Here is a 24,501-nt window from a genome sequence, read left to right as displayed (position 1 = left end):
CCAGCAAAATATTACTAAGATGATTAAGGGACTGGAGCATCTGCCTTACAGGGAGAAGCTGCGAGCTGGGCTGAGGAGGCTCCACAGGTTTTGTCAGTGTGTATAAATATCTGGCAGAAGGGTAAAAAGTATGTCCAACCCATGGGCTGCACACAGCCCAGAACAACAACTGCTGTGGTCCGACCCCTCCAGCCATACCATCTTGGAGGTTGCTCTTCCAGTCCTGGGTGCACACCCATCACTCAGCAACAACCAAAACATCAGCCCAAGACAATTCCTATTCTCTCAGTGCAGCCCAGGCAAGCCAAAAGGTTGGTCACCCATGATATAAAGCAAATGGAGACAGGCCTTTTCAAGTAGTGTCCAGTGACTGAACAAGAGAAAATGGGCATGAACTTTCCACCTTAAGCTTTTTTACTGTATGAGTGATCAAACATGAGAACAGACCGCACAAGAGAGGCTGTGGTGTCTCTGTCCTTGGAGCTATTCAACACTCAATTGTCAATAGCATGGTCCTGAGCAACCTGGTCTGGATGATCTTGCTTTGAGCAGAGGGTTGGACATGTCATGAGTGTTCAACCATTTGGCTTATCTGGGCTGCAATGAGTGAAGAGGAATCGTCTTGGGCCACATATAAAATATATAATATAGTTAATGTATATAAGTAACAAAACATTTTTATTTTTTAATATATTTTTTATTAAAACAACAACAACAAAAAAGAGGGCAACAGTATAACATAAAACTAGTGGGTTGGACAAGTATGGACTAGATGATTTTCAGATATGCTTTCCAACCATAACAATTCTGATTTTGTGCAGGAAATGCTAGTTCGGAATGGTGAAATGAAAAGTGATTTGCTTCCTTTAAGACCAGCTAGACAAATCCTGATGTAGCATGCTGGAATATGCATGGACTCGATGAACAAGCCTCTGAAAATTTTAGAAAGTTGTTCAGACATAGAGGTGTTATTGGAGTGAGGAAAAGCCATAGTTAACTCTGTGTGTCACTAATTGCACATGACGATATAGAAGCTGTTGGGTCATGTTTGTTCCAGGTTTGTTGGTCAGCCGTGATTTGGGATAGACAAAAGAACCTTTAGCTCACTTGGCTGGTTGTGTGGTTGAAGAGACTGGATTCAAAGCAGGCATCATGGGAGGCTTAAGCTATTCTAAGCCAGGGGTGAGAAAAGCAGGTGCTCATCAGGAAGCCTCCAAAACAAGGTTTGATGAGCTGAGTGGAACAGTGGGAATGGGGACAAAGATCCAGCCAGAGTAGGATTTGTTGCAACAGAGGCAAATTGGCATCCAGCAGCTCAGCAGCAGCAGCTCACCTGTTGCATCATCTGTCCATGGGGACTATATTACAAGGGAGGCTCCTGTTGGGGTGATATCTTGCATCTTTCAAAAGGCTATGAGATGGCACCACATTACCTGCATTACTCTCCCGGGGAGAAAGAGAAGCTCTGGCCATTTTCAGCCCTCCAAGTCCATAATGAGTATTATAGAAGCTCCTTTTGCCAAAGTTTTTCATTGTTTGAAGGATACTTCCCCAGAAAATCTGGAGCTTCAAGAAGCAAAAGGATGCAAGTATTGTGGACAAACATGTTAAAATTTGGATTTATGAAAAGAAATTAGCTAGTAACAATAGAGCACTAAGAAACTGTTTTTTTTTGTGTGTGTGTGTGTGTTTTATTTCCTTCTTTTTTCCTTGAATAGGAGGCAGAAAGGAAAGAAAAGTAAAGTTATCTACTTTATTTAGGATCACACCCAGGGAAGAAATGTCCCTTGATCTTTCTTTCATCCCTGCATCTACCTGACAAGCTATCAAAAGTTTGGACATTCAGTCTTAGTGTCTAAAGACATCCTGTGTCTTTAGATCATGTATGATAATCTCAGTTTGGGAAGGTATTCTAGCTTTATGTACCCCGTATTTACCTCCAATTTATATTTGGAGTCAGGTGACTGGATTGAATTCTTCCATTTCCATTCTCTATCCTTCCCATCCCCACTAAATACTGATCTTTAATTTATCCAGATTGTGGTTTAATCATTTTCCATGGATTATCCAGGCTCAGCCACCTTCTGGGCTTTATCCTTGATAAATTGCTAACCTGGGAAGATTTAAAATGTTCTTTGCCTTTCTCAGTAATGTGATGACCTCAGTCTGAAGTGTGTCCCTCCTGAATGTATAGATGTGTGAACCGAGGGCCATACTTCATGCATACACACATCTGGGATCCAAGGACCTGGTTCTTGATAGACACTACATCCTGTGGCAGTCAGCTGCTCTGGCTGACAAAGGGTGTGGAGTGAAGCAGCACATTTTCCTATTAGAGAGAAGCCTCCACAAATAAACAGTTGATGTCTATGCCACATGGGTGGCCTGTTCGAGTGTTTGAAAAGGCTTTCCAGAGGACTGAAGCATTTCAGAAGCAGTGGTGTGCTTTGCCCAGAAGCAGAAACGAGGGGACGGAAAGTTCTTCATGTTGTGGAGACCCCAACAGCTAATTAACAGGAACAACATGCTCTAGGTTGCAGCCTTGACCACGCCTTAGCCCTCTAGGCAAAGCCTCAGAAATCCAAGGGGGCACAAGGCGGTTCATTGAGTTGCAATATGCGTATGTGTAAAACTGCCACTGAAGTCACTGAAGTCATCATTTTCTGTGCTAAAATAATTTTAAGTCACTGAGACAAACTTAATTTTTCTCACAAACACATCAACAAATAACTTGCTCCCACCCATGAATATGCAAACAAATGTATAAGTTACACCAAGTATTTCTTCTCCTGGCTGCCAAATAAGAAAGGGAGATTGTTACTGTGACTTCTATTTTTAAATACTTGGGAGGTGCTCTAATGCTACAGCTAGAGGGACTATATAATTCTTAGGCTCAGTTTGAAAGAACTCCAGTGGTACTGCAAAGGCTCACAGAAATAGCTGAGTGGTGAAATTCTCCACCTAAATGATGTTAGCAGAATCATACCTTCTGCTTTAAGTTGAATGCACGTATCAACCTCCTTACGTGTAGCTACCTTGCTAACTGCAAATATCCCAAATGCTTTCCACAGCTTTGTTGTGCATGAAACCCAGCCTATTAAAACATAGCCCAAATATGGCCCAGCCATCCCCCTCCTTACTCTATTTTGGGCTGTGGCTAGGTGTATGGACTAAGACGTTTTGCTGGACAGAAGCTGGAAGAAAGGGCCTGTTGTTCTGGATGGGAGGTGTGCTATGTGACATACTGCGCAAAGGATGTGTGCTTGGAAGTGTTGATGTGCAGAAATCATTTGTAGGGTGTGTACAGCTCAGAGGGGGGAACCCAGCCCTGGGAGAAAAAGCCAGAGAAACAAGAGCAAGGGAGAATGAGGGCGGAAGGAGCAGAGGTGGAGGAGCAGAGACTAAGACTTTCCTATTTCAGCTGTTGGTTTGGTGCAGCCTTGATGTGAAATAGCACTCTTAGTTGACCTTAGTAATCTGATCCAAGTATTTAATGGACTTACTGATAGGAAGAAAAGAGACTTTTACTACAGAGCTAATTTGTAAGTGACATTTATTCAAGAATAATAAATGATTCAGTCATGACAATTGGAGTTAGTGGCAGCAACTGGGCCTACAGAAGTCACTGCTGGATGTAAAATACCTGAAGATACACAAAAAGGCAACCTCTGGAGTGCATAAGACAGTGACAGTTGCACTTAACTGCTGATTTGCCCACTCAGAGAAGCTGAGCTGAATGGAGAACCTGTTGCAAGAGGTAGACAAAGCCAACTTTTCCTTTCCCTTAGAACTTTGCAGGGCTGGGATTAACTTGTTTCATATGGGTGCTTCTGTTGCAAGAGGTACCTCAGACCTGGCCCATGCAGTGCCCTGAAGAGTTTCCTGGTCTGCACTGGGAGCGAGTGGTACGAACACTTTACACTGATAACACCACAGCTGGATTGCTCTTGGTGTCCAGATATTGCCAGCTTCTCCATTAGGACAGCCCTTTGCCCTGCTGGTACAACACAAAGAACTTAGCACTAGGAGCCAGAGCTGAATTTGGTCCACTATGTTAAAGGTAGTCTCATTAACAGAAAGGCAATTGTGCAGCAGGAGCAAACAAGAGGGTGGAAGTTAAAGTCCAGAAATGGACGTTCCTGTTTGCTCTGCCTGCTCCACACCTTTTCTGACCACCCTCCTCTGTTCTACCTGTGGCTTAGCTCCTAGTCTCCCTGGAACCACTAATTCAAATCCTGGCAGGATTACTCAGCCCCTCTGTAATTTTGAGGTTAAATGAAACTGTAAAAGATTTTGTGGCAAAGTGTTTGCCCTGGTATGCTTAACCAAAGTTGTCCTAATGTTTTTTTGTACGTGGCATGCTGAGTTCATTGGTGTCCTGTCATTGGTTCTTCATTTTTCCTAATGTATTAATTATTTTTATTGCTTCACTATTTCAGTATTACTAGATTAGTCATGTGTTTTGAGGGAGATAGTGTAATATACTGTAATGTACATTTACTGTTCACATCTTCATCGTGTGCTAATTGATGTAGTTTTCTTGCCATTCCTGAATTTATGATGAATTGTATATGAGCTGAATATCTGCTCACTTAACATAACCATTAATTTTCACAATGGTACTACGAGTTCAACAAATTATTATCTGAGATGGATTCTTTACTCTTGAATATGAAATAGGGCTGTGGGCAATTCAGAAAGGATAAATCTGAAATGTTTTTCATTATCTGTCAAGCTAGAAGCAAATTGGATGGAGATTTTGTTGTTTTTCTGTAAGAGAAAAAAAAAACAACAAAACACGGGTGTCAAAATGTGACCCAACCCATGCTTTTTTAAACTCTCTCTTTAACTTTCTAAACTTAAAAACAATCTTCTATGTTTTTTTTAAATAAAATATTGCTAAAAATATTCTCCTGACCTGAAATCTCTAGCTGCCAAGATTCAAGTCTTCAAGCATACTTTTATAGCCAAGTTACAAATCCATGAAAAATAGATTTATCGTCTAAGTAGAAATTAACTTGGATGTCTTTAAGCCAACATTCACATAATTCCTTTATATTTCAGGATAAAATGTCTATTATTCTCCCATTTCCCTCCCAGCTCTTGAAATGCTGTATATAAAAGCCAGGTATAAAAACAAATGCCTTTTAAAAATAGGTCATAACTCATGTAATCAAAAGATAAAGCTCTGTAACTTAAAAACAACTCAAGGCAACTTATCATTCATTTATTTTCTCCAAAGGTCTTCCATGCTTTAAGTGAAATAATGAAAACTAAGTCAAGGTGATGTTGCCAAAAACAGTGGTGAATAAGTGGACTCCTGAGCAACTGCAGCACCAGCAGCATTTAACTTGTAATTCAGGAGTTCATATTATTACTTTTTTTTTTTTTTTTTCAAATAAAATTCTAGCTCCATGGGACAAAGATTTAACTCTCTAGGTCTCTGGGACTGCTGGAGGGCAAATCAACATTGTGGAGGTTTGCCAGCACATAAAGCTGTTCTTACCACACCTCATATGCTCCGTGTCCTATTCTGGCTCATGTTCAAGTCTCAATTAAGAAGTCTATGAATTTATTAATGAGTTGCTTTGTGCATGGGTATGTGGCTGTAGCAGCTCCTGGGGAGCCCCAGCACTCCTGCAGCCGCTCCTGGGTCCTGCTGCAGCAAGTCCTTTGAAATCTGTTGCCAAGCCCCACAAGCAGTTAGCACAGAGTTTTGAACTGATCTACAATATTTCTAGCAGTACAAATGAAGATATGGAGGCTAAAGATAATTGATAGGATAGTAGCGTTAATTAACTCTGGGTGACTTGTCTAACTGGAAATTTCTGTTTATCCCATGCAAATACAGCTCTGATCCCCAAGCATCCCCCCTATCCATCCAAAGCCCATTTCCCACCAGCATACTCTGCTCCTTCCAAAGCCCAAACCCCTTCCTTTGGACGCACCCTAGAAGCACCCACCTCTTGCTAATTGTGCACTGATTCTGCCTGCTTGACTCCTCCAGCTCTGCCTGCTGAAATGCTGCTGCCTCATGAGAACTGCAGAAAACTTGGCTCAACTTGCACTTCCTACAAGTGTGCCCGGATGGAACTCTGCGAGAATAAAAGGACACATCAGAGGAAAAACTGGATCTGCAGTAGCTCTCTTCAAGAGCCCTGCTGATTGGTTGGTTGGTTGATTTTCAGAGCTGCAAAGGATGTAAGTATTTGTCATCTTTTTTCCCCGTCACAATGGCTGCCGATTAAAGCTGTTTGTATTTTAATGATTTCCATAGCAACATCTCATCAGCATTAATTTGGCTAAAAAAGCTGTGTTTTATCTGTGGTATTACAGTAAAGTCTATAAAATATCACACATAGAAGGCATTTTGAAATGCTTGTGGAAAAAAAAATAGGGAAATCAGGAAAGATCACATTTTATAAAGCCAGATAAATTTGCTGGCAGTTGGTAGCATAGAAGAGAATAGAAAAGAAGGTGTTTTTTTTTTTTAATGAAAATATTCACTGTTTAATTCAGGAGTGTAGATTGGAATAAGTACCTCCATATATGTAGCAAGGAATAGCTATTATGTGCTATTTTTCCATGTAGATGAGTCCATGTGGTTTTAGCATAAGCTACTTCAGAAGCCACAAAAAGACCCTGAGTATGAATATCCACATGGGTGCTTAGGCCACAGTAACTAAATTCACACCCTGGCAAGTGTCACAATAGATTCCCCAAACAGTAACAAGTAATTGCTGTGAGCTGGCTGCAGCTGAGGAGAGAGACTTGAAAGACTCCCATGGTGGATAGGTGGTTAGTGTCACTTGCAGGCTAAAAGGGCTTGAAGCGACGGAAGAGGAAATGACTCAGGGTAAGAGAGGAAAATCAACTGATGGCACTGTTTATTAAAGGAGGTGGAGGAAAAATAAGCGTAACATCATCAGGTCTGTGCAAAATATTTCCAAGGTATGAAATTGCTGGTATGAATTATGCATCAGTAGATGAGAGAATCCTGTATTTAGAACATAGATAGACAACAGCTGAAATGTTGTTGTTTCTTTTTTCTCCTGGCCTCCCCTCCCTTTTCCTCTCCTCCCACCCACTCTTCTTCTCCTTTGTAAACTCTGGTGGTTTAGATAAACTGAAACATTGATCTGGCCTCATCTCCCACTAGAGTTTGCAAAAGGAAATATCTGCAAGCAAGATGTTATAAAACCAGAACCGGTTAACCATGTGCATCCTTCCTTTATAGTGACTCTGTTGTGTATTCAACCTTCAAGTTATGCATTTTCAGTACAAGTAGAACATACAACTTGAAAATGAAAGTGTAAAGAGTCTACCTTATTTATTCATACCCCAATTTGTAAATGAACAACAGTAGCATAACCACTTACATTAGTCTGACAGTAAACCAAAAGAAAAAATGCCTTGAAATGAACAAAAAGCAGTTCTATATGTCATTTATAGAAATCCCTTCACATGAAGAGATTTCAAAGCCATTGATGTACACTGTGCTCTGAGCAAATTTTTACTCCCTTTTGTGTCTGTGTCTGAAATAGAGCACATTTTGACAGACTCTATACATTTACGTTGTATGAGCTTTGTAAAAAACTGCAATGTAGAAACTGCTGCATAGGTTTGTTTGTATTTTATTTAATAATTTAAATTAAGTAGAAGAGCTAAGCAGACAGAATGCATTTGTTAGCTGAAGTTTCACCAGGATTTTGAGTTTAATATTACTCTTGTTACTTCGAGAAAAGCTTGGAATATGCTAGGAAGTAGGATTTAGGTAAAAGGTACCACTATTTTATGTGGGAGCCAGCCTCTTACATTATGGGCAGGAGGACAAATAGGGCATCAGCATTCACAGCTAAGAGCTAAATTTAAGCATATAATTTGGTGTCTGGCAGCTCGCATTGACATAAGCATGCCAGTTTTTGTCAATTTTTGTGTTTGGGGATAGGGCACGCTACTTGGTTGAGCTTATGTTTGGAAATTGTCCTCCCTGCATTAGACTTTGTAACACTAGCTTCTTTCCTCAAGCATCCGAGCTATTTGTTTGCCACGTTTTCAGTATAACAAGTTTAGCAGTGGAGAAGTATGCTTTGAAAAAGCATATTTGAAAAAGACAATAGCATCTGTTAAGGGCCGGGGAGGGGACTTCTGATGTGACTTCATTAAATGCCACACAAAATATTTCAAAAATTTGTGAGAAACTGATCTCGAAATGCTGCTGAAGAAAAGATACATTCTTACCCTGCCCCCACATAGCTAAAACTCCGCTTCGCTACGTTTATCCATTGTAGCTCATGCATTCAGCGTAGGATTTGTGCATCTTCTCCTTTTCATAGAACAGCTTGTTGGAATGAAAATACATGCTTGTTTTGCTCTATAAAAACACCTTATTTCTACAGTCTCCTTTGCTTCTTTTCAAGACAGATCTTCCCTCATTACCTGCTTCTGTCATAGTACAACTGTTAGGTGCGCACACCTAACATTTGAAGAGAATGGCAGCAATTAAACAACATAGGTATTGATTTCATTGCTGAGTAAAGCCTGGATTCCTGTTTCATTATGATCTTGTACACTACTATGCACAGTCACTGTCACACCAAGACCTGCATCTAAGTTAAATGTAAACAGAGGTGGAACAATTTTTTTGTGTATATGCACACACATACATATGGACAGATATGGTCTGAAATCAAGGGAAGTCAATGGAAAGACTCAGCACTGACTGTGCTTTAAGTTAAGACCACTGTAAATATTGATTTTTCTTCCCTTTTGTCTTTAATGTGTCACCAGACAGGAATTATGTTTGTCTCTATACAACGTCTTGCGCAATATGACTTTTGAATAGGATTTTACTACCTGATTTCTGCATATTAATGTATGTGATTCAAGTTTGTACTCACCTAGCCAGCTTTTATCTTGTTTCTCCTTAAAACAAAGAAACTGCAGAAGAGAATAGGTTCAAATAAAATCACCTGAATTAGACTTCTGTAATGCATTCTAACTATACTGTTTGATCACATATATATACACAACCTCTATTTTTGATTGTACTGTGATACTATTTCTTTCTCTGCCTTCAGTCAATGAGTATTTTTGTAATTAAAGTTTAAAGGATGGACATAGACTGCAAAGTTCAGGTGCTAATATGAGTGTATATTTTTAAAAAGTAAAGTTATTTTAAGCATTTTTTTTTTAATTCTGGAAAATCATTTATTTGAGCTTCATAGAAAAATGAAATTTGAGTCTGATTTCACTCACTAAGCTTGGGGAAACTTCGATATTAACATTTTCTAAGGAGTGTTTCTCTGTTAAAAAGAAAGGTTTGACGAAAATGTAGGAGTGATGTAAGATGATACTGGTCTATAAGGAGCAGGAGTGGGAATAATATAAAAGAGATACACAAACTAAAGAAGAAAATCAAAAGACTCATGAAAGCAAGTCAGAAATTACTCTTTCATTTTGGAATCTATGTGGCAAGGGGGAATTTTTATCTCAAAGAGAGCTACTGAGGAAAAAGAGCAAGCTAAGCTCATTCCCTGCTGCCTTCTGTCAGACTGACTGTAGGCTCTTGAAATCTGTTTGAAATGGTAAGAGATCTTCTGGGTTTAAGATGATGCAGCAAGAAGGAAATGGAAGAGTAGACAGCAAGAAGGAACATAAGAAAGTAATCTTGCATTACATGCTTTAACTGTCAAGAAAATGTGAGTTAAGTGAACTAACTGGATAGAGGTGGGGGTTGATTTGTTTCTAGGATAAAAAAGATAAGAGAAAGTGCAAAAGAGAAAAGAGAAATGATTTTACTGCCTTGACTATTGCCCACTCCCCAAAAATCTCTTTGTTCTATTTTTCACAGCCACAAGCCCTAAATAAACATCAGCATCCTTGCTAATTATGTATGTCAAGGTGCTCTGAGAGCTGCCTGGAGGCCAAATGTATTCCTTGGTGTCCTAAACACTGTGCTTCATAGTCACTCCCTCTCCATAATTGTAGGGTGAGGACAGGGGTAACAGCCTTCAGGGTCTTATTTTTGGTGAACTATACTATTTGCACAATGACATTTTGCAGTCCTATATCATCTTCCATTCCTGGGTCTCAAACAGATTTATAAGCTTTAAAAGAAGAGATGCTCTATAGGCATTTCAGAAGAATTCTTCAAAAGCCACTAAGTGACATTCCTTGATTGTGAAAAACTGTTCTTGACAAAAAGCAGAGCTGTGCTTTTGTGTTTGTCTTCCTGATAGAAAATGTATCTGTCAGCTGTTATGCTGATATATTGTTATAGCCACCTTTCACATCATCAGGCATTCACTCTTCCCCTTGCCCCGTCCACGTGCCCCGGTTAAGTAGATCATTCTCCTCTTGCCCCTTGCATTAGCAGCAGTGGTGGCCCTCTGCAAAAGTAGGGAATTCAAACCGTGGTGGTCATGTTGCTTGTGCTTATCAGTGGCTTATAGGATTACTGGTTATAGAGGGCTGCTAACCTGCACACAGGACCTACTGGGAAGAGATAGTGCAAATGAATTTAGATTGTCACTTTGGAGCTGATCTGCGAATGTGAGTAGCCACTCACTCCACAAAAAATCACATGGAGAACACCACCAAAATGTTCTTGCCTTTTTAAACATGATTTGGAAACTTAAACAAGGCCATAGGGAATCTCAGAATCCTGTATTGGCAGTGTGCTTAGACGCACTCATCGTCTGTGACTTCTTAACAGTCATGAATAAGGCTTTCAAACACATCTGTGGTGCCTGCAGTAGGTGGGAGAAAGCCCATGCCAGTCATGAGTGGGGTAGTTCCAACAAGAAAAAAGAAAACTTTTGAGGATTTCATTAACTCTTTAGCTATGTCCTCCATAAAGCTATATCACTAGCCATAGACTATATCTTCCAGTCAGGCCAAATCAAGCAGAAGCCTGCACAGTGTCATGTCAGAAACATGTATGCTACATCTGCATAGCGTAGGGCAACTCTCACTTCTCCAGTTTTGACGCTGCTTGCATCTGGATGGATGTAAACTGCATGTGATAGCATTTCCTAAGCATGCCCACGAGCCAGTCTGTCTCCTCAAAAGTGGGGCCTGAGGGCTAGTGGCCCCCACTCCTGGTAAGGTATGGCTCAGCCTTCCTGCAGAAGCAACAAGAGCTGGAGCATCTTTATCAGTACACACATGCTTCCATCTCCACAACTGGCAATACTGGCTACTGCAGAGCTAGGAGCTCAGCAGGAGCTGCAAGTCAGAAGCCCTGGCCTGTCACTGAGGTGAGATCTTGTCTCTGAAAAGAGCAGGGATGCCTGCCATCTGGACAGACTGAAGACAAGGCCAGAAGAGTGGTTTGGCCACAGCTCAGTCATGCTCAGTCCTCATGCCGCATGTGAGTGTGAATGCAGCAAATTAAGAGCTGACAGTGTGACAAACCCAATAATTCACATTTGCTCCTTAACAGTGATACTTTTTCATCCTTTGACCTATTTGGGAAAGGTCCACTGACAAGGAACTGTTTCAGAGATGCACATCTCTCTGACATGAGGCTACACGAATTAAGTGGGATGTCAGCTAAGCACAAGGAGTCACTTAGATGCCTTTGAAATTGAGAATGTGAATTAATAATTCAAAAGGCAATTTTGGGATAGAGATGGGCTTTTTGGAAGGAGGACAATGTAAGGAATTCTCACTTTAACATTTGAGGAGCTGAAGCGTATGTTTGTAAGGCTGATTTCCCTGGACTTACCCTTACAAAAACTTTGAGTGTATTTGTTTCCATGGGAAACTAAATTGGCATACTTATTGCATTTCCTCCAAAAAATATATTTTTATAAATGGCAGATTTTTCAGGTAAGTCTGAGTAATATCTGACAAGTAATAAAGGAAAGGTATTAGGGAAGAAAAAATCATTTACCCCACTTAATCTGATGCTGATGCAGTTCTAACAGATAATACACTGTTACAGTTACTTCCAATCTCACTTATAATAGGATCGTTTCTGATTAAGTTCATTGACTTTAGTAACCTAATGTTAGTTTATACAACTAGATTCTGATGTAAAACACTGTACAAAATATCTTGAGTACTAAGCTGTCTGCTTCTTGTTCATAACTGTTAGGTTCCTGACTGCACTGAGATAACAAATGAAGTTTTGATGGATACGTCTATTGCTACAGTGCTCTATTGCTCATGTCTGGCTTCTCATCCACCAGGATCCCCAAGTCCTTCTCCGCAGGGCTGGTCTCAAGGAGTTCTTCCCCCAGCCTTTTCAGTGGCTTTTTTTTCCTTCTCTCTTCTATATATGCACTTAAATAGTCTTTTGGAAGTCACATTTTTCCATGCATCACCTGGTTATGAGGACTTACTTAGAGGGAAGTATTTCAGTGAAGCTCTTTTTAGAATTACTGTCCCAAGCACCATGTCAGTTTAAAATCTCCAGTGCAAAACTGTCTTCTGTAGGCAGTGAGAAAGAGGGAAGAATGTCTTGTCTGTTTTCCTGATCAGCTGTAACTTTATTGTCATTTTGCTCAACACAATCTCTGGTGGTTTGTCTTGTCTAGTTTTAAATGATTCATGTAGTAGAAGTAGAGTATCAGATAAAAGAGCACTAACTTTCTGGCATAAATATTTGGAAAGGTATATTTTCATTTTTAACAGAAATTAGTGAGAAAAAAATGAGTAATGTAGAATCTAATCAACTACTCGATCATATCCTTCTTGCTTTTCTTAGGAAGCAGCTGCTTGAAGCTTGTTTCTTCTCTCATAGAATCATGGAACCATAGAATGGCCTGGGTTGAAAAGGACCTCAAAGACCAACTAGTCTCAACCCCCCTGCTGAATGCAGGGTTACCAACCACTAGACCAGGCTGCCCAGAGCCACGTCCAGCCTGGCCTTGAATACCTCCAGGAATGGGGCATCCACAACCTCCTTGGGCAACCTGTTCCAGTGCGTCACCACCCTCTGTGTGAAAAACTTCCTCCTAGTATCTAACCTAAATCTCCCCTGTCTCAGTTTAAAACCATTCCCCCTTGTCCTATTGCTATCCACCCTCGTGGACAATCGTTCCCCCTCCTGTTTATACGCTTCCTTCAAATACTGGAAGGCCACAGTGAGGTCTCCCCGGAGCCTTCTCTTCTCCAAACTAAACAAGCCCAGTTCCCTCAACCTTTCCTCACAGGAGAGGTGCTCCAGCCCTCTGATCATCTTAGTGGCCCTCCTCTGGACCCATTCCAAGATCTCCACGTCTTTCTTGTGCCTGGATGCAGTACTCCAGATGGGGCCTCACAAGAGCCAAGTAGATGGGGATAATCACCTCCCTCTCCCTGCTGGCCACTCCTCTTTTAATGCAGTTGGCCTTCCGGGCTGCCAGCGCACACTGCTGGCTCATGTCCAGCTTCTCATCCATCAGGTCCCCCAAGTCCTTCTCTGCAGGGCTGCTCTCAAGGAGTTCTTTCCCCAGTTTGTATAAATATCTGGGATCGCCCCAGCCCAAGTGCAGCACCTTGCATTTGGCCTTGTTGAACCTCATTAGGTTCACTTGGGCCCACTTCTCCAGCCTGTCCAGGTCCCTCTGGATGGCTTCCCTTCCTTCCAGTGTATTGACTGCACTGCTCAGCTTGGTGTCATCTGTAAACTTGCTGAGGGTGCTCTCATTGCTACTCATGTGACAATGGAGCAATTCCTCAAAGTAACTGCAATCACCCCACTGGAAAACTGACACTTGTGAGAGCAGAGCTGAGTTTGATGGCCACATCTCTCCAAGAAAAGCAAGCAGCAGCCTTAGCTGAAGTATTTTGGCCCCTTCATCAAGCAGCAGCAAATTTGAATGTTGGTAGGTCAGGTTTCCTCTCTGAGAGCAGGATACAGAGGTGCTGACTTGGGTATTTCCTTAGGGTAATGTGTCTATTTAAAGTACGTACAGACACTTGCTGATTACCACAAGGGTGGCTATAAACAGCATGCAGTCAATTCCCCTTTGCACAAACATTACTTCTTGCCCCAAGAAACAGATTCTTTGGTATCCTTCATTTTCAGGGTGCTCCCAAAACCCAGAGCAGCTGCTCAGGCACATCCAGCACTCCTTTCTTGCCTCCATCCCTGCCTTTGACTGGGAGAAACTTTCCTCAGGGCTGACCCCATGGTGTGGAAAAGTGCCTGGATCATTATGCCTGGCTTTTATATCGCTGCTTCATTACACAAAGGAACTTAAGAAAGGTCTAAATTCCCAGACAAAGAGGAGAGCTTCAACCCACAGAGTATCTTTAACAATTTTGTGTGCGTGGTTAGTGCTTGGGATTTTTAACTTTTCTGTGAAGAATTTCATCGGGGTGTGATACATCACGTGTAAGTCATTAACTCCTTTCACCATAGCAATATATTTTCAAACAACAATAGTGCTCTTTATTGAAGCACTTAAAAATAGCTTTCTAGTGGAAAAGGTTATCCAGTGCCTTTCTACTGTATAATGTGTCCATGGCTCTGACAATTTGCAGTGCGTGTCAGTGATTTATTTGTGAAATTCCTAGAGAGAAGGGGCAATCTGTGGTAAAGTCTTAATGCATCGAATTCAATGATGTGTAATGAAAAAATTAACAGCTGATAATGCAAACATATTGAGGAGGTTGTGAAGAATACACTTTCTATCTGTAAAGATTTGAAAATTGGTACCTAAGGCTAAACAAACTGGCATAATTGTTGCAAAGCTCAAAGTTTATTTTAATGTGGAATGGGACAGAGTCACCAGAGTGGTGGGAGGAGAGAAAGAGGCTCACACTCAGTAGCACATAGCAAGGGACTGGGGCTGCTCCTTGGCTCTACAGCCCTGCCACAGATCTGATCTGGATCTGATCCTAAGGTGATACCCTGGCCTTGCCCTGATGCCAGGCACTGGCCTGTAGCAGGGCTCTGCAATGCTGACCCTTCTTGGGGCCTCAGAGCACCAGTCGATGGAACTCATCATTGCAGGATTGCTTTCTATCAGTGCAGAACATGAACTGCTTCCAATAATTTTAACCTAGACTGCAGATTTACACCAGCTGAAAACCTGGCTCCAAGAAGACTGCGAGGGAATTTCCTTGACTTTTCTCCCCCTTCCCTTTAGAAATGAATTACTGCTGCATGTTTTCCATTTTCCTATAAGCTTTCTATCCAGTGACCCAAACACTCCAAAATAAACACGTACATTTCCTTCCTTGGTACTCTATGTCAGGATCTATTTAACTGCCTCTGCAAGAGCAAGTGATCCTAAAAATCCCACAGTCGTGGTTAAACAGAAGTTTCCTTTATTTTTAGAGCCATCTCTGAGTGTACGTGCTACCCTTGAGCATGCATTCGCGTTCTTGCAGTGGTTATAGGTGCATTTCCTAGGGCTGCGTATTGCTGCTGGACTCTACTAACTGGCACTGGACAATTTTGCTATAACTTATTCCAGTTCAAGTCCGGAACAAATGCAGCTGTTCCTGATCAATTCTGAGTGTGCGAGCTAATAAATAAATGTACAGTGGAATCTTCTGAAATGAAATTGGATGGAAACTGAGTTACAGTGCAGCAAAGTAGGACTTATTATCTTCGTGATGGTGACCTTTTCTGAAAATGCAATTCTAGCATTGGAGTGTGTCTAAGTGTGAGGAACCAGCTATCCGTGCTGCTGCTGCTGCAGATACATGCTACTTCTTTCTGTGTTTACTTGTATATTATCACTTGGAATCACAGAATCATAGAATGGCTTGGGTTGGAAGGGACCTCAAGGATCATCAAGCTCCAACCCCCCTGCCACAGGCAGGGTTGCCAATCTCCATGTCTAATAATAGACCAGGCTGCCCAGGGCCCCATCCAATCTGGCCTTGAACACCTCCAGGGATGGGGCATCCACAACCTCTCGGCAGCCTGTGCCAGCACGTCACCACCCTCTTGGTATAAAACTTCCCCCTGATATCCAGCCCAAATCTTCCCTCCTTCAACTTAAAACCACTTGTATTATAGTAGCAACTAAAGGCCTAAACTGAGATCAAATAATTGTTCTGCAGGTTGCTGTGAAATACATACATTAAGATGTGTAATTGGTCTGGCTGTAGGTGTTGTGCGAGGGCAGCTGAGCAGGACGGTGAGGGAAGAGGCAGGAGCTGTGTGTGGGAAGCCATGCTGTTGCTGCTGCACTGAAGAAGAACTTGTTACAAGGAGACATGCTGGTATCACCCTGCTTGTACCATCTCATCATGCTGCTGGAGGCTCTGGCCACAGGACTTGTCCCACATAGTTTACCTTCTACCAAGTGAGAGCACAAAAATTACTATATTCAGTCTTGGTTTTGGTTTACAGGATAATCTACTGAGAGTACAAGTAGGCTCTGTTTTAAGGGCCCTGTGACTGGAAACGTGTCTGATGCTTGCCTTTCTCCCACATAAAATCTCATCGCTGTGATTTAGTGGTGTGGTAACTGCACTGTGACCATGCAGACTTTGGCACTGGCGCGCATGAACACTGAAGTCACACAGATTCCATGCTGCCATCATTTGTATAGCCCAGCAGTGAGCCATGTTCTAGCCCCAGAGCTGCATATGTGGGCCGGTCACACAGGACCTCTTACTCTGTGCAGGTTTTCTGGCTTTTCCAGCAACTAGGTCTCCTGGGCTGGTTCATACCCCGACACAGACACCTCCCAAGTACAGCAGTTTGTGATGAAGGCTGCCCTGGGATTCTGCTTCCAGTTTCCCAGGGGAGATGGGGAAATACATCCTGTCCAAGACATATGTGAACAGCTACTTCTGCTGGAATGCTTTCAACTTCTTTAAAAAAGACACATTAGGTCCTCATGCATTGTGCTGAGCTGTAGAAACATGGCCAACCTAAAAGTCTAGGCAAAACAGGCAAAAGACCATTGGGGTGAAAAAAGGGATGTAGTCTTCAAAGTGCTGACAACATTTTTTTTCTCTGAAGTAAAAAGTCTGCAGCGAAAGAGTAGCTGTCTTGGAAAGAAAGAAATTCATTCTTTTTTTCTTTATGCAACATTTTTATATTTTTCCATGTGTTTCTGATCATCTCAAGGAGATGTATAGTTTTACCACACTCCAGAAAAACAAAACCCTTGGTGAGCTAGAAATCAGCTAGGTCTCAAAGATTTTAATAATACTTAGGGATGTGTGTGAAGGCCAGTGAGTGAAGGCCGATGATGCTGAAGGGAAGGCGAAGCTGATGCATAGACATGAGCCAGACATGAGCAGGTGACAGTACTGCCATTTCCTGAGAGCAGAACTGAACTTTGGAATTAATCCAGCGTTTGGCTCCAGTGTGGCTCCTACCCTGGCTCAGCCTCACGTGCAGAATCCCCTTACTGCTGGCACAGTGCTTTAAGCAGGAGAGATTTTGCTGACACTAAGTGTTTTTCTCTGGGCAAAGTACAGGCTCTACTCAGGCACTCATCCTTCTCCCTAACTCTCCCCAGCTGAAGAGGAGAGCATCACTGGGCAGCCAACCCTCACACAACACAGAAGACACAGATTACAGCAACATGCAAGTGTGCTGGCAGCGCATACAGAGGACTTGGAAACCTGGCTACAGTTTTCACATGGAAGTTCATGGCTCAGTTCAGGAGCCACTCATGTGAGTTAGCACTTGTATTTTGACTTCAATGTGCCATTTTCCCACCACTACTTGATCTCTCCCGTCAGTTTCTATTTAGCATGGGCACAAAGTGATTGTGAACTCATACTGTGTCCAATGCTCTCTTTCCCCTTCAAATGTAGTTTTCAGTCCCATGAGAGACACATCAGGTCTGCAGAGCTGCATATCAGCGTGTCTTGGGTGCTGTGCTGCACCAATAATAGGAGCTAAGTATCTAATTGCTTGATTTAGAGAGGCAGTTTGGACACACTACTGATTTTTCCAAATGTTTTTGGGCCTAGTCTGAAGGAAGCCTGTTAACTTCATTGGCTTTGGATGATTTCCCATATACACAAAACTTGAAGAATGATGCTTTAAAAGAAATACCGAAGTTAAATTGGGAAATTTTAACAATTCTCTTTGTATTTGAATTTAGTGGCTGTATGCTGACAATGTAATTAGTGAGATGCTATTTTAATTAATGCCAGATGATATTGGTGGGATGGAAAAACAACCAGTTTTCTGAAGAATAGCTCACAGTTGAACTGTTCCTTTCTTCCCACCCCATTTTTAGCAGAGAAACATACTCAAAAAGTCAGAGACAGCTGAATTAAACCAAAAGTCAAACCATTTACAAATATTTAAAATGTGGCATATCTCAGCACATTGCTTTCAAGCCAAATCTAATGTTGTTGCAGAAAAATATATTAAGCATGTTTCCTTGGAGCCTACATACAGAAAAGGAGAATTTGAAGATCTTCGCACAGTGGACAAATTAGCTGTCACTGAAACTGAAGGAGCAGAATTTAGACTTGTCCTTCACATAGCTGAGCATTTGAAAGGTAATTTTCAGTTAAAGGATTGTGGATTTCTTGGGATCAATCAGCTAATTTGAAAAGAATTTGCACTAACATGGAAAAATACATTCACATACAATCTGAGCTCATACATGTTAAACTTCAATCTATATGTGTAAAATTACTGAATAAATTTGATAGGGCACAGAAATTAACACCACATGAGAACTATAGCATGTATAGCTTTAACTCATATATTTTAAATTGCAAGCACAGATGTATTTATCTATGGATATGAAAACTTCTGTATTTAAGTTCATAGTCTGCTGCCCTCCATAGACTTTTGCCGTATGCCTCTTGTAGATCCTGTCTTGAGTAGAACTAGTGACTATGATTGTATTCTACTGTGTCAGCTGAGAAAAATTTGTAAGGGCATTTGTACTGCTCTAGACAGGACTTCAAATCTGGTGGTCTTACCAGCAATAGAGTGGCATAATGAAGTTGGCAGGATTTCCTTAAAAGTCTTTATTTTCCTGGAGAGGATAAGCCAAAATGGTAACAACTAAAGTTTGGTACACCCCACACAGCAGAGATGTCTCCAGTACTGCTCAGGGGTGACACATGGACTCACACGAGAGCCAAATAACATGCCTGCACAAAACCAAATGCACGGCCAATACAAGCTCACGCAGCTGTGTAAGGAACATTGTCATCCACACACCTTAGTTACTGCTTCAGGCAGCATCTGTCCTCAAACAGGTACCATAATGGTAGCCGAAAAGCACAAAACCACCAGAAACCCTATAGCACTGTGGCCTCTGGCAAAACAAACTCAAGTACGATTGCATGCTCATGCCTGTCCAGGACAGAAGGTTTGATGGCAATGATCTGACAATATGTGCCACACTGCCAGTTGCAATGGCCACAGACCCTTGGCCTAAGTGTGTGTGACAAATTCTCTTTACTGGTATTTTTAACTAACAGCAGGCAAACTTTTAAGTTGCACAAACCCACCCATCTTCCTGTAGTCATCCTCCATTGGCTTTGCATCTGCTTTGCATAAACACCAGGAAAAGCCACAGGAAAATTAACTCTTGTCTCAGCTTGTCCAACAATCCCTGTTAGCAGAGAAAGCTTATTATTTATCTTGAGTCTGGAGCTGTATTTTTACATTTCCTCTCCCTACCCCACAAGTGCTGACAGTCAGGTGGTGAAAGCTCATACATTCTCAATGTTAAAATGACATCAACTTTATTGTATAACGTTTGGGATTAGGCATATCTGACTGAGGTAAATGTGTGGCTGAAGGGGTTATACCTGCATTCGGGCCTGGTACTTGATTTCGTGAGGGAGCTGGGACTGGTGGTTTGCCCTGTGAGCCCTCAAAGATCCATATCCAGGGAGGATCCAGAGGACTGAAATATTTTAATGCAAATATGAGGAAGCCTTTGAGTTCATAAATATGCTTTAACTTAACAAAAGCATTTAGCTTCAGAACACTGAAGTGTCTGGTATTTTAGACATCTTTGCCTGTGCGAAGACAATAATTCTCTGTGCAAACTGCTCTGAAGAAACAATCACTAAAATGAAGTTGGTATCTCACCAAACACTTCTGCAAAATCTAGGAGGCTTTGCATCACTTGTGCTGACTTTTCAACAGCATGTAACTTAATATTTTTGACCAGTTCATTTATTTCAGCTTGTTGTCAAATCACTTCACCCATAAGCCTGAGAAGGCATTTCTAAAATAATTTTAACTGAGAGCAAACAGCAGGTTTGTAGTCGACATTTATAAACAAACCTGTACACAACAAGGAAATCAAGCCTTGCATCCCGCTTTTTCCAGGATCCCAGCAATTCCTCTTGCCTTCCAACTATTCGCACAATGATTCTTAGCACATTTCACTGAGATCATATGGAGACACAGGGATCCTAGCTGTCATCAGGACCTGAAGCTTTCAAAGAAGAGGTTCTCTCCTCTTCTGATCCTAGCAGTTACTGTGTGGGCTTAAAGATGAACAGCTTCTCCCCATTAAAGCTCCATAGATGAGAGCAAACCATCAAAGTTGTCTGTGGAACATCAGCATTATGTACAGGACTGGGCAAGTTTTCCTGTGACACAGGCATTTTCCCACTGTGTTAGGAAGAACCACAACACTCACACAGTTTTCCTAGGGGGAGCAAAATAAGAAAGTGAGATCCTGCTGTCCTAAGAGAGCTGATCAGGGCATTTACTTCAGTTACCAAACATCTGCATTCAAATCCTTTCTTTGCTTCTTTCACACCACAGAAGGGAATGTGGGTTTCCCACATCCCAAGCTTGTGGTTTTACCACCAGGCTACTTGTTCTCTGAAAGCAGGTTTTTCTTTTGGTTTTTACATCTGCTCATGCGAGACAGTCTACTTAATAAGCAACCTGAATCACTCAGTTTAACGCTCATTTGTGAAATGATCTTGTATGTTACACTGTCATATGTATTTTCATGAGTATTAGAAACAGTCTAATAAGAACATTGAACACCAAAACGACCAGGTTACTAACATCTAAGGGGTGAGGAGAAACAGGGATCATAAGATGCTTTCCAACTTCATTTTCTCTGCAGTTCATAGCAATATATACCATCCCGCTGCATATATGAATCCTTACACAGGCTCCCATAGGAGCGCATAGGACTGCTGTCAGTGGGTTCTATGACAGAAAAAGCCAGTTTCCAGAACACAAGGAGAGAAGCTCATCCGATCTTTTCCAGGCTCTGCCTAAAGAGACAGCATTTTTCACACAACAGCTCAAAGATGTGTTTGCTTTCCGTGCAAATCTTAACACCTTAGCGTCAGGGAGCACTGTTAAAAGGCGGCAAGGGGGCTTCAGCTTATTTGCATGAATTAATCACAGGAACACACTTTCTAAATTAGATGGCACAGTCCCAAAGGGTTAATGCCTTTGCAGCTCAGATGGGTATGGCCCAGAATCACACTGAGAACTAAAGAAGCTGGAAGTTGGGTCGCACGCAGTTGCGGAAACAAAGCTCTGGCCTCTCAAATTAAATCCCTTGATCGCCAGATGTGTAGGCATGCTGTGTTTATTTTTGACCTTCCATTTTAAAGAGGGAAAGCAAAACTGCTCCAATTAATCCCTGGCGTAAGCCAGTCAGCATCGCTGCAGCCACCCCTGGAGCAAGGCTGCATTAGGAGCAAGCTTCATGATCCGAAAAAATCCCACGGCTTTGGGTGCAATGCGTGCCTTCAGAGGGCCCACATTAGATCTTCTCAATTACCAGGAATTACACTTACGGCCCTTTAGTAAGAAAACAGGCTTAATTATGCAATTGTCAGCTTGTTTATAAAAAAAAAAAACAAACCACAATCGCATTTATGTTCATTAACTTTTGTACTGAGCATCTCAGAGGCAAATAACAAAGCCTCGGATTTTATTGTGAAATTAGCGAACGGTTATCGGGTGCCCGAGCTTCACGGCGATTCCGCGAGGCCCGTTTGACATTTCTCTGACCGGCTTCAGATAAAAACGCTTTTTTTCTATTTTGCGGAGGGGGCTTCCCACGCTCAGGGCAGGCGGCATTCCCCTCACGGCGGAGGCTCCCTTTCTCCAGCGCCCCGCTCCTCGGCAGGAACGCCGAGAACGCGAACCCCTACCGCCGCCGCCGCCCTCCAACCGGGCGGCCCTACCCTCAGGCTGCGGCGGGAAGCACCGCCTCCCCGCGGAGCCGGGACCGCCCTCCCCTATCCACACTTCCCCTCCCACCCCCGGCCGCGGGCTGCTGAGGCGGCGCGGCGAGGGGAGGGGCCGAGGAGCGCGGAGCGCATCGATCGCTCCCATCCATCGGACGGCCCGCTCGGCGCTCGGCTCCCTCGGCAGCTCCAGCCCCAGCCCTCCCCGTCCCCCGCCATTTCAGACCGGGACGGAAAGGGACGCGGAGCGGGTGCCGCGCGCGGCGGGCAGGGAGACGCCGGCGTGCTCCCGCGGCCCGCGCAGCGCCGGGCAGGTACCGGTAATTGACCCCTCGGGCCGCGGTCTTCCCTCCCTTCTTCCCTCCTTCCCTCCTTCCCCCCATCGCCCCCCGCCGAGGCGGGGCAGAAGAAGCGGCTCCCCGCAGCCGGCCGTCCCCCCTCACCCTCGGTGCCGCTTACCGCAGGGAGCGGCCGGACGGCGGCCCCCGAGCGGCCCGCGCCTCCCCGCCGCCCTCCGTCCCCGCGGCGCGGCGGGACAGGTGGCCAACGCCCTGCGGGAGCCCGGCACCTGGTGCTGAGTCAATCCCGCGCCTCGCGCCGCTCCCCCTTCCCTCCTCTCTTCAGCCCGCATCCCACCCGCGAGGCCGGCTCACGAAGTTAGGCGGCCCGGCCGGCTCCGCGCTGGGGGAGCCGGGGCGGGGCGGGCGGCGGCCGGGCCGCGGAGGTGCCGAGCCGCTGCTAGCGCCCTCGCAGCGCTGCTGAGCCGGAGCCGGGGCTGGGCGGGCGGCGAGGGGAGAGGTGTCAGCCGCGGCCCCGTCCCGCCGAGCCTCCGCGGCCAGCGGCTGCGCTCCCGGCTTGATGGGCGGCGGGGCGGGCTGCCGTGCCGCTGGAACTTGGTAAGAAAACGGTAGGGAACGAGAGCCTTTCTGAGCGTATTCCATCCCTCTCGGTGCCCGCGCTGCGCTTCTGTGTGATTCTGTCTGAGGAATCTCTTTCCTTCGTAGCTTTTTGTCCTCTCTTTCCGGGAGGGAACCGCTTTCCGGTAGTAGTAAAGGAGTGCGATAGTGAATGAAGCCACGCCGGCAGCATCCTGGCTGGTCTGATCCCAACCATTTCTGCCTAACGTTGCATTCTTTGCCCCCAGGTCTGCTAAAAAATGACAGAGTATAAGCTTGTTGTCGTTGGAGCTGGTGGTGTGGGCAAGAGCGCCTTGACAATACAGCTCATTCAGAACCACTTTGTGGATGAGTATGACCCTACCATAGAGGTAAACACCTTTGTCTTAGCTTTGTGTAGTGGGTGGTTAGCAGTGTGGGTGGGAGTTGTTTGCTGTTGGACATTACTGCAAAAACACAGCAAGAACAAGACTTTGTATTAAATCAAAGGTAAAGGATAGCGTCACACAGGTATTAGCAAACTGCTGCACTTCTTGAGCTGGCTGTGGAACAGCAGCTACGGTGAAAAATGAGCAGTTGTGTTCAGTGGAAATGTGGTCTTTGTTAATTGCTGTGTTGTGCTGGACACTTTGAATGAGAGTTTGTAGGGTCTTGGTAAGGAAGTGCTTGCCAAACTCTACTGGAAAACTGGTGCCAAAACTCACTGTAGCTTTGCATCAACCTCTTAATATCAAAATGGAAAGTCACACATAAGGAGAAATTTTACTTCTGAAATGCATGTGTCAGGCTTTCTCAGCTCTTATCACCAGGATCTGTGGTCACGTGGTGAGGAATGTGTTCTGGGATGCTATGCTGAATAAGGCAAAAATTTGGAACTCAATATTATTTTTTTTTTAACAGGCAATTGTATGTTTCTGTGTGTCTAGAGAAAGATGTAAGATAGCTGCTGTAGTGAATTCTTTGCAGTACATGGCGCAGTCCTTCAGAATCTGACAATCTGTTTAAACTTATGCAGTTCTGTTATTCTAAAGATTTTTAATGAGTAGGCAGGTCTGGCCTTGTAAATATAAGAAAAAAACTAGTGTTGTCTGAAATCTCCTGCGGGTAGTTTGATTTAATAACCTCAGACTGTATAAAAGGAGAAATGACATTATAATTTACCCAAGATTTTTATGTTCCCAGCTCTGAAACTCTGTAGCTTATGACTTCATTTATATGTTTACACAATGAGGTGCTTCCAAGCTCACTTGAAGGAATCACAAGGGTATAAATCTGGGCTTAATGTGGTGACTCAGAAATGGCTCTGGAGTCATTCTCAGGTAGACATGAGTGAAAGGAGCCAGTGCCCTAGGATGGCAGGGGGCTGTCTTACTTCGGTGAAGTACAGGCCTGAGTTGGTGTTCCCCAAAGAGGGATGCATCAGACTGTGTTTGGGATTACCTTAATGTGCCTGTGTGCCTTGTCTGTCTGCTGTGTGGCCAAGTAGCGTCACCTATGCATGCTGAAGGCTTTGTGAACGGATAGGAAGAATGTTTAC

At 43.4% G+C, this 24,501-nt stretch overlaps 1 protein-coding gene and 2 long non-coding RNA genes across 6 annotated transcripts in view; 2 read left to right on the top strand and 1 right to left on the bottom strand.

Moving 5' to 3' along the window:
* LOC110396381 lies at nt 756-22,724 on the bottom strand. The gene is made up of 3 exons (XR_002436946.1): nt 22,528-22,724; nt 5,964-6,095; nt 756-4,770 (listed from the first exon to the last, which is right to left on the bottom strand). It is a non-coding gene; the product is annotated as an uncharacterized LOC110396381 (long non-coding RNA).
* Nucleotides 6,086-19,389, top strand: LOC110396387. The gene is made up of 4 exons (XR_002436947.1): nt 6,086-6,201; nt 16,060-16,256; nt 17,427-17,584; nt 18,283-19,389. It is a non-coding gene; the product is annotated as an uncharacterized LOC110396387 (long non-coding RNA).
* The window catches only part of KRAS (KRAS proto-oncogene, GTPase), a 24,585-nt gene continuing 22,252 nt past the window's right edge, over nt 22,169-24,501 (top strand). Inside the window, exons 1-2 of one of the 4 annotated variants that reach the window (XM_021391963.1) lie at nt 22,169-22,382; nt 23,213-23,335. In XM_021391963.1, coding sequence (XP_021247638.1) covers nt 23,225-23,335 — 111 coding nt within the window. In that variant the 5' untranslated portion in view covers nt 22,169-22,382; nt 23,213-23,224. Of the gene's footprint in view, nt 22,389-23,212; nt 23,336-24,501 lie in introns of all 4 variants that reach the window. The other 3 variants (XM_021391954.1, XM_021391947.1, XM_021391941.1) reach the window with 3 other exon arrangements.

This window comes from Numida meleagris, chromosome 1 (assembly GCF_002078875.1).
Source record: "Numida meleagris isolate 19003 breed g44 Domestic line chromosome 1, NumMel1.0, whole genome shotgun sequence".
NCBI lineage: Eukaryota > Metazoa > Chordata > Aves > Galliformes > Numididae > Numida > Numida meleagris.
Note: the sequence above shows the minus strand (reverse complement) of the source record. Positions and strands in the feature narration are given on the sequence as shown.